A 10,035-nucleotide genomic window follows, 5' to 3' on the forward strand; every position below is an offset into this window, starting at 1 on the left:
TTTGTAAGAGGCGCACTCGTTAAGTGGGTTTCCAAACGAGGTTATTTGAGAAATTTCACATGGTAAAAAGGTCACAAGTAATTAAGTTTTTTAGAATTGGTCAGTCATAGAAAAGTTTTGGGTTATTAGGTTATTTTGTAAAATTTTCCGCTTTTCTCCGGCCATCCCCTCGCCCATCATACAATAGATGTCATTCCAGTCAGTGGAGTTCTTTCAAGTTTCAGATTTCTGGTTCGTAAGTTTTTGTTACGATGGAAGTCAAAAGCTACCATATTGAGAATTACTATTTTTGTCTTTGGAAAGAAAAAGACGATTTCATTTTAGAAGAGTTGAGCAAACATCATCAAAATATTTCCCTTTTAGATTCCATGTTCAACTGGTTGGTTGGAGAAGTGAAGAACTTGCTACATATACCATCTCATTCATATTTTCGCAAAAATGAAAAATGGGATCAAGGGGTCTTACATTTGACCAAATTCAAATCGGAGAAGGGTTGGTTTCTTGCATGTGCTTCTTGGATGCAGGAGGAAGGAAAAATCTTCATATTCCTTTAAGCCATGACAAAAAGGGTTGGATGTCCTTCAGCTCATTCCTCAACAATGATGCAAACTTGTTTTCGGATTTCATCAAAGGCTTTGGAAGGAAAGAAGATTTTTGTTGGATCTAATCCAGAACTAGAAAGGAAAAGATCCTACAAAGAAGTGCTCAAACAAGTTACAAACTCCAGAGGTTCAAAATCAAAGCACACCACTACTAGCGTTGCATCCTTTTGGGTGAAGGAGGAATCAAAAGTTTTGAACTTAAACCTAAATTCCTTGTTTGTGGTATCTCGATTATTTTCTGATGTAATACGATTTAGGTAATTTAGTAAATTCAAAATTAGTTATTCTATCCCACATTTAATTCTCTGTAAATAGAGAACCCCTCTCTTGTATTCACTAGATTTTGATCATTTGAATAAAACTCCCTCATTGGTACTACATTAGTTGCTCATTATTCTTGGATGGAAGTGAAGGAATCCTTGGAAGAATTTTTCCAGACACAAATGTCACTCAACCCGTTCATGGAGGATAAAGACCTTTGAAAGCTGGAAATGATTCAATTCTTTGTGAGAATGTTGGCAGATGGAAGCTGTTTGGAGAGTTACATTTGAAGGGGGATGCTTGGTCGAATAGAGCTTATTTGAGACCCATTTTGTAAGAAGTTATGGAGGTCGGATACGAATTAAATTCTTGCCTTTGGCTTACTGGAAAAGTTCAATCTTTGATGCAATTGAGCAACAGTTAGGTGATTTGGTAAGCATTCCTTCTCAGACACTTAATTGTTTGGATTGTTCTTCGTTGTCGTCAAAGTTGAAAAGGATGTTTGTGGATTTATCCGAGCATCAATGAATTACCATCAACTTTGAAGCAATAGACTCTTGGAACCCTCTAGAATTAAAGCATTTCAGTTTTGTTAACATGATCGAGCATGATTTCTCAAACTCAATAGATCAAGATCGAGTGATACAAGTGTTGAAAGATGAAATGAATATGGAAAGAGATGAGTTATTGAGGTTGGCATGAAATCTGCTATGGAAGCTGAAGAGATGACATCTATGGAAATCGAAAAGACAGATTTCTGATGTCTTCAAACCCACCGTGGAAGCTGAAGAGTTCTCAGCTGTGGAAATTGAAAAGTCATAGTCACGAATTGACGAGGCCTTGGAAGATAAAGAGTTGTTAGTTGTGGAAGTCGAAAAGACACTGTTTGAGATGCCTTTCAAACCAACTTGGAAGCTGAAGAGGTATTAGTTGTAGAAGTCGAAAACACGCGTACACAAATCGAGGTTGCCTCGAAATCCACAGTGGAAGGATGAAAAGATGTCAGGTGTGAAAATCGAAAAGACACCACTTGAAAAAGCTGCCAATTATCTCTCACAAGATTTTAATTCGAATGATTTCCCCAATAAATCATTAAATGAGAAAGAGATAGTTGTTGGTAAAAAGTCTGTTTTAAATGAAGGGAGCACAATAACTGTAGGCTAGAAAAGTCAACATTTCCCTGTCCACATGCTTTCTTTCAGTGCCCCTCTCTCCTCCCCGGGAAAAGGTAAGAAAAAGGCAGTCTCTCTGGAATCCTATCCGACAACTTCAGTCCATCACCATTCTTCTTCTCTAGCCATTAGACTGGGAAGTTGTGTTCGAAAAAAGGAAGAGGGAAAAGCTAACACTGGAAGATGATAATCAGCCTTCAATTTCAATTGCAAAGAGAAAGAGTCAGTTGAAGCTTCTGGTTGTCTAACTCCACTCCCTTATCATTATTCAAGGCAAAAAAAACTTCCCCAATTTTCACCAAGATACATAAGATTAATTATGATGCAGTAGAAATTAGTTGTGTAAAGGCTCAAGTCCCTGGATTTTCTTCCCATAATTTGGTCCCTCTAAATTGGTGAAGCCTTCCCTGGAGTTTACTCAAACTACTTTAAAAAATCCAAATTCTTCAATTTCAATTCAAAAGATGCACCCCTTGTTATTCTTCTCCAAAAAAAAATCCTACTTCTCAATATGAATTCGATGATGATTCTTCAGTTATTATAAGGTGCAAAGAAGAGGACTTTGAGTGTGTGCCAGAAACTCAATCCTCAAAAGAACATTGTGAGGAAGCATTGAATGGTCTTTTTCAGAGCTCAGCTGAGAAATCAGCGTTGAAAGCAAAGCAAGTAAGCTTTACTCCTTTGTCTCCTTCTCAAATTCCTTTTAACCTAAAATCGATTGCAAAAGTTTTGTGGAATTTAGTTAGATTAAGTTTTTTCACAGTGAAGATCATCTCATGGAATACAAGAGGGCTTGGGGACATTTCTAAGAGGGTTTTCTTCAAAAGCCAAATCTCTGACTTGGTATTTTGAGGAAATTGAGGGGATTGTGAGGAATTTCTTTTGGGAAGGAATAAATGGCAGCATAATCAATCACTTGGTTAAGTGGGTTTAAGCAATCACAACACGGGGGTCTGGGCTTCGGTGACTTAAAAAACAGGAATTTATCATTGTTAGCAAAGTGGGGTTGGAGATATACTCACGAAGAAGTTGCACTTTGGTGTAAGGTGGTGAACAGCATACATGGAAGTGGTTCTCTTAACTGGCACACATCCCGTAATTTTGGTAGAAGTTCCAAAAGCCCTTGGATTATTATTTCTCAAGCATGGTTGCAAGCTGAAAAGTTTGCTTCTTTCAAACTTGGTTGCGGCACAATAAATCTCTCTGGAATGACACATAGCTAAATTCATCTTCATTGAGCACTTTATTTCCAAGTATGCTGAAGGCTGATGAGCTGCTGGATCTTCAGAACGTATTGGCAGTCTTAGTGGGTCAAAAAGATGTTGAAAATCAAGTTAAAGGAAGCTGGAAATTGGAAGCTTCAGGTCAGTTTTCTGGTTATTCTTCGTTCAAGCATCCAGCTGCCTCCTCCCCATGGTCTCAAAGGCGTACAAAGCTTTGTGGATTTCAAGTTGTACAAGAAAAATTATCATCATAATTTGAGTTATGAGTTTTAGAGCTCTAAATTGCTCATAGTGCCTCCAAAAAATAGCTCCCATACCGTCAATTTGCCATTTGTGCTTGGAAATGGGGAAGACTGTCAGCATCTATTCTTTGAGTGTGGATTTTCCAAAAATTTTGGAGAAGTTTTTCTCTCTGTTTAATTTACAGTGGATGTGGTGCATTGCTTTCAAGGAGAATGTAATTCAGACTTTAATGGGGCCTTTTTAAGAAAAAAAACCTCTTCCTCACCTTTTGTGGGTGAATGGAGTCAAAGCGATTATTTGAAGAATCCAAAGAATTTTTTTGGTTTGAGCGTTATAAAATTGCTCGAGTCAAAGCTCCTTGGTGTTCACTTTCCAAATTATTTGTTGATTACTCTATTCTAGCTTAATTTGGTTTGCATTTATCTCTTTTCATCTAAGCTGTTTCGGTTTGTTGAAATATTGGTATGGTTCGTTATACTCTTGTATTCTCTCTCGTTGTTAAGCTTCCTTTTGTTTTGTATCTTGTACGAAGAACATTAGACTCATTTCCTTAATTCAATAAAAAAAGTCTTGTTTCCGTTTCAAAAAATAATAATAATAAAAGATCTTATGTTTGTTCTTTATATTTTAGGTTTATGTTTTTTTTTTTTTTGAGTTCAGGTATTTTGTTAGTACTTGTAATGATTATGATACAGCCTATACCTTAAGGACAATGTGAGTTTTGAAGGTCCAAGTAATTCAAGAGTACTAGTTAAGGCCTTACGGGTACATAGGTAATATTAGTAGGATGTTAGTAAGGGATTTTAAGGGTAATTAACTAGTGTTGTCTTGGTTATAAACAAGGAGAATTAGAGATCTAAGAAGGTGTATATCATTTTGGTGAGAGTTCCCATTGTGGGACTTTGGGAGGAAGCAACCCTCTCAAAAATCTACAGTATATTGTAACTTCTCTTTATATTGCAATATATAACTATCTTTGTGTTCTTCGTGTGTCCTTCAATTTTCTAGTGGTATCCTGACACAATTTACAAAATTACTATTGAATTGTTCATTCTTGAAAAAGAGTTAACAGAGGAATACAAACCAACCTTTCTCAGGAGACCTGGGTTAGAAATCCCTTGAACCTGCAGATCATCAACAGGAGAAGCTTTTCCACGTACTAAGTTTTCAACTCTGAAGGTATGGATTCCGTATATTGACTGTAAGCAACCTACACAGAAGAAGACACTGTTTTTTCAACACATGCCCATAAGGTCAAATTAACTATTGAGTACATTCAAGAATTAAAATAAAATATAAGAGTGGAAACGTCATGTTTAAAGAGAGAGAGAGTTGTTCACAAGGATCTTCATGAGATCGCATATTGTAGTCACCATATGCTCATAGAACTCGGTTCAATATTATCAATTTATTTAGAATAGAACATCCAGGTAGGCCTAAGCCTCAATTTTATTTATCGACGGAGGAAGTATTCAAAAGCTTCCCAATCTCTCCCAATTTCTCAATAGAGACCTATTACATAATGATATTCAAAAGATACCCCCTTCTCATACTCACCCTCTATTTATAACGGCCCTTCTCATAACAAACAATATTTCACGGCCCACATACTAACAACCTACTTCATGTATTTCCTCTCTTATGCCTACGTATATACCCTTTTACCCCTGGGGTCTATCATTACTCGCCCCAAAGAGCCACCTTGTCCTCGAGGTGGAAGTCAGGGAATTGAGACTTGATCAAGTCAACTTGTTTATGTTTCATCTTCAAGTAGGTTGTTCGCCCATTGAATCAAAACTTCCAGTACACTGTCCTCATTAGGAGATTGGCATAGACCCAAAACTGCTTCTGGCGTAACGGCCACTGATAAATTGGGCGCCACCGACGGTGGAATGGGAAAAATCGAAAAAAATTTGTCCCCACAGCCTTCCTCAACACGGACACATGAAATATGAGATGAATCCCGGAGGGAAAGTAAGACGATACGCCACTGGCCCAACCCGTGCAATAATTTGAAATGGACCCACAAAATGCAAGGCAAGCTTTCGATGAGTCTGCTTACTGATGGACGATTGGCAGTACGGGCGAAGCTTCAGATAAACCCAGTCATTGACTTCACATTGCACATCGCAATGTTTAGCATTTGCTGACTTAATCATGCGCCGTTGGGCTATCATTAAGGAGGCCTTCAAATCCCGAAGCTTGACATCTCGCTCATGGAGTAATTGATCAATCTCATGCATCACACTAGACCCTTTTTCATACGACACAGGAGGTGGGGGTTGTCTATACACCACCTCAAATGGTGTGACCTGTGTGGACGAACGACGAGCCGTCTTATAATTAAATTCTGCCCACAGAAACCGTTTATACCAATATTTGGGTGTGCCCATGGCGAAACAATGCGAGTATGTCTCAACACCTCAATTGACCACCTCCGTTTGACCGTCGGTCTGTGGGTGATAGGCAGTGCTCCTCCTCAACTATGTTTTTTTTTTAAAGGGAAACAAGCCTTTATTATTCATTAAAAGAGAGTACAAAAGACGTGTACTTGAATTATAAAGGCAAAATAACTAAGAACTACGAACTAAGGATCAGGAGGCGCACCGGGACATCTCAACTAGGTTGACACCCCCTTAGTGCCATCATCATATCCGAACCAACAAATCCAAGAACTAAGACAAAGGAAGCCTTACAAAGCAACCAAAGAGAGATTAAGAACAAACAAACAAAAACTTCTTAAACAGTAGCTGCAATACATAGGAAATCGAAAACAAAAAACCCAGAAACACCACCACAATAGGCTGAAAAGCAGTCCATATAAAGGCATAAGTTCTTCCCAAAATACGCTCATGAATATTTTATCGCGATCAAAAACAATGCTTCCTGGGCATCCATGCAGTCTTACAATATCTCGAACAAATACAGCAGCAACAGAAATCGCATTGAAGGGGTGTTTTAGGGGAATAAAGTGAGCATACTTGGACAACCGATCAAGGATGACCAGAATTGTGTGGTGTTGAAATTAGGATTTTGCGCTCTAGGGGCAATTTTGTCTTTTTCATTGTACCCTAGGGTTTCCCAGTTCTCTATTTAAGTTGTTGGTCTACTGTATTCCTTTGTATCAGTTTTCTAATAATAATTCCCTTATCCCATGGTTTTTCTCCCTGATTAGGGTTTTCCACGTAAATTCTTGGTGTGCTATTTTATTTTCCCTACTCTATTTTTCATCATGGTATCAGAGTATGGAGACAAAACCCTGGCCACCATTGAGGAAAATCCAACAGGAGAATCCCAAACCAATAACCCAAATATAACCACTATTATCGAAAAAGCCATTGATAGATACTTCCAAACCCTTCTTCCCCACTTTCGTGAAGACCAGCCACCGCCGCCCTACCCACCGCCGGCCGTCCCCGTCGCACTAGCCGCCGCCTTCGAAGACCCAACCAACAGCCGCAAAAACCCACTCGAGTTCTGTCCGACCGCTACCAATTCGAACCAGTCGCACGCAGATGAAGGAGGTTACCCGGTTCAAACGTGCGCAGATGTGGTCGATCAGCGACCAGCCACGCGAAATCCGTCCGACCAGTCCTAGACGCTGCTGACCGACACCGTGGAGCACCGATTTGCTATACCCAGCACCGACTGGTCCAGATCCGCGATGCCTGAGCTCTAATCTGCTATACCCAGCACCAATTGGTCCAGATCTGTGATGCCCGGCGCCGATCAGTCAAGTTTCCGTCCTTCGGGAGTGCCGTCGGCCTTCTCCTCTCAGATCGGAGCCTCATCCCAATCTTTACCGCACCAAAGGATAGATGGAAGAAATATGGGTACTTTCCAACCGGGTATGAGCAACCGAATGGGGCAGTTTTCGCCGATCATGGATGAGTTTGGAGGGGACGAGTCTTCATCATACCACCAGGACCAAGGAAATATAATCCAAGATCAAGTTACCCAGTTGTAGTTGCAGATTAAACGACAGAATGAGATGTTTCAACAGCAGGTTGCTGCTCTTGGGGAAGCCTTGGGATCGAAATCCAAGATCCAATCAGATCTAAATCCATACCCTGAAAACTCAGTAACTTCGTTCCCTACTTACTCCTCAAATTTATGTTCTGGAACTATAAGCAATTCTTCTGGAATTATTATAGGGGAAAAGTTGAATGGTGATAATTACTTCTCTTGGTCCCAATCTATTAAAATGGCTCTTGAGGGCCGTCACAAATTTGGATATCTGACAAGTGAAATACCAAAACCAAGGATCGGTGACCCCCAAGAGCGAATGTGGAAAGGAGAGGATTCTTTGTTGAGATCAATTTTGATTGGCAGTATGGAATCTCAGGTTGAAAAACCTTTATTGTATGCAGCTACAGCCCGTGATATTTGGAAGGCAGCCTAGAAACTCTACTCCAGGAGACAGAATGCCTCACGTTTATATACTCTACGTAAGCAGGTCCATGAATGCAAACAGGGAACGATGGACGTTACTGCTTACTTTAACAAGCTAACTCTGTTGTGGCAAGAGATGGATTTGTGCCGTGAGATGATTTGGAACTGTCCTTGTGGAGGAGTGTTACATTATCAACCTGAAGAAACGGATCGCGTGTATGACTTTCTTGCAGGACTCGACTCTAAATTTGATACAGTGCGCAGTCGTATATTGGGGACTAGACCTATACCATCCCTAATGGAAGTCTGTTCTAAAGTTCGCCTGAAGGAAGATAGGTTGAGAGCCATGAAATAGTACACCTGTAACACCAACAGATTCCACTGCTTTCAAAACATCAGGCCCTGTACAAGATAAACAGAACAGTAAGCCGCCCCCAATGTGCGAACATTGCAAAAAACCCTGGCACACTAAAGATCAGTGTTGGAAACTCCACGGCCGACCGCCAAATGGTAAGAAACGACAGCCAAGTCGGGCTCTTGTAGGTGAATCTGTTATTGAAGATACTCAGATTCAGAACCAGGAAACTACTCAGAACACTACTACAGTGGGTGTAAGTGCAATCGCCCATACAGGTACTTTTCAATCTTTTGGCCTTGTGAGTATAACTGGTAATAAACCGCGGATATTAGACTCAGGAGCCACAGATCACCTCATTAATTCTTATAATCAATTTTTATCTTATCAACCTGGTGTTGGAAATGAAAGAATCAGAATTGCAAATGGGTCCTTTGCTCCTGTTGCTGGAAAAGGACGAGTGTCACCCTTTGCCGGTTTAATACTCCAAGATGTGTTGCATGTGTCAAAAGTGTCTTACAATCTGTTATCTATTAGTAAACTAACAAGAGATTTGAAGTGTCGTGTTAGTTTCTCACCTGATGATGTTGTTTTTCAGGATCTGACCTCGGGGATGACGATTGGCACTGCCCGGCATGACAAGGGACTCTATTTCCTTACTGAAGAAGCTTCCTTTAGGATATGTGATAGGACTAGTTTGTTTTCTTCTCATTTTTCCATTTCTGAAACTGATTATATGTTGTGGCATTATCGTCTTGGCCATCCTAATTTCCAGTATATGAACTATTTGTTTCCTCATCTTTTTCGCAACATTAATATTTCTAAATTGCAATGTGATGTGTGTGTCCAGTCAAAACAGCCTCGTGTTTCTTTCTCATCTCAGCCCTATAAGCCCTCTAAACCGTTTATTCTATTCCATAGCGATGTCTGGGGTCCTTCACCAGTCACTACCATAACTGGGAAGCATTGGTTTGTAACCTTTATTGACGATCACACGCGTCTAACCTGGATTTTTCTTCTGACAGATAAATCAGAAGTCACTTCAATTTTCCAACAATTTTACAATTCTATAGAAACCCAGTTCAACGCTAAAATCGCTATTCTCAGGAGTGATAATGGTCGAGAATATCTTAGTAACACCTTACGTGAATTCCTTATCTCCAAAGGTGTTGTCCATCAGAGTTCCTATGCGTACACTCCCCAACAAAATGGAGTGGCCGAACGGAAAAACCGTCACCTGGTTGAAGTTGCCCGCTCTCTTATGTTGTCAACCTCTCTTCCCTCTTATTTGTGGGGTGATGTTATCTTGACAGCAACCCATCTAATAAACCGCATGCCATCCCAGGTCCTAAAATTCCAAACCCCATTAGATTTCTTCAAAGAGTCTTACCCAAACTCCAGACTTCTTTCTGATGTACCCCTTCGTGTCTTTGGTTGTATGGTGTTCGTCCATACACACGGACCTAACCGTACCAAGTTTACCCCTTGGGCACAAAAATGTGTTTTTGTAAGGTACCCTCTACATCAACGTGGGTACAAGTGTTATCACCCTCCTTCCAGAAAATACTGTCTCTATAGATGTAACTTTCTTCAAAGATCATCCATTCTTTCCCAATGGTTCTCTTCAGGGGAAGCATTCCAGTGAAGAAACCAATTGGGGTCCCAGCCTTTCTGCCTTACCTGAACCTGAACCCATCCTTAATGTTAGTGTCAGTACCAACGCACCTATCCTCCCAACCAAACAAGTCCCTTGGATCACATACTATAGAAAGAATCTCAGGAAGGAA

General features: G+C 40.2%; 1 protein-coding gene across 1 annotated transcript in view; it reads right to left on the reverse strand.

Annotated features, from left to right (window-relative positions):
* Nucleotides 1–10,035, reverse strand: part of LOC120069855 — a 59,113-nt gene that overhangs the window by 22,486 nt on the left and 26,592 nt on the right. The window contains exon 4 of the mRNA XM_039021672.1: nt 4,590–4,711. Coding sequence (XP_038877600.1) covers nt 4,590–4,711 — 122 coding nt within the window. The remainder of the gene's footprint in view (nt 1–4,589; nt 4,712–10,035) is intronic.

This window comes from Benincasa hispida, unplaced genomic scaffold (genome assembly GCF_009727055.1).
Source record: "Benincasa hispida cultivar B227 unplaced genomic scaffold, ASM972705v1 Contig633, whole genome shotgun sequence".
NCBI lineage: Eukaryota > Viridiplantae > Streptophyta > Magnoliopsida > Cucurbitales > Cucurbitaceae > Benincasa > Benincasa hispida.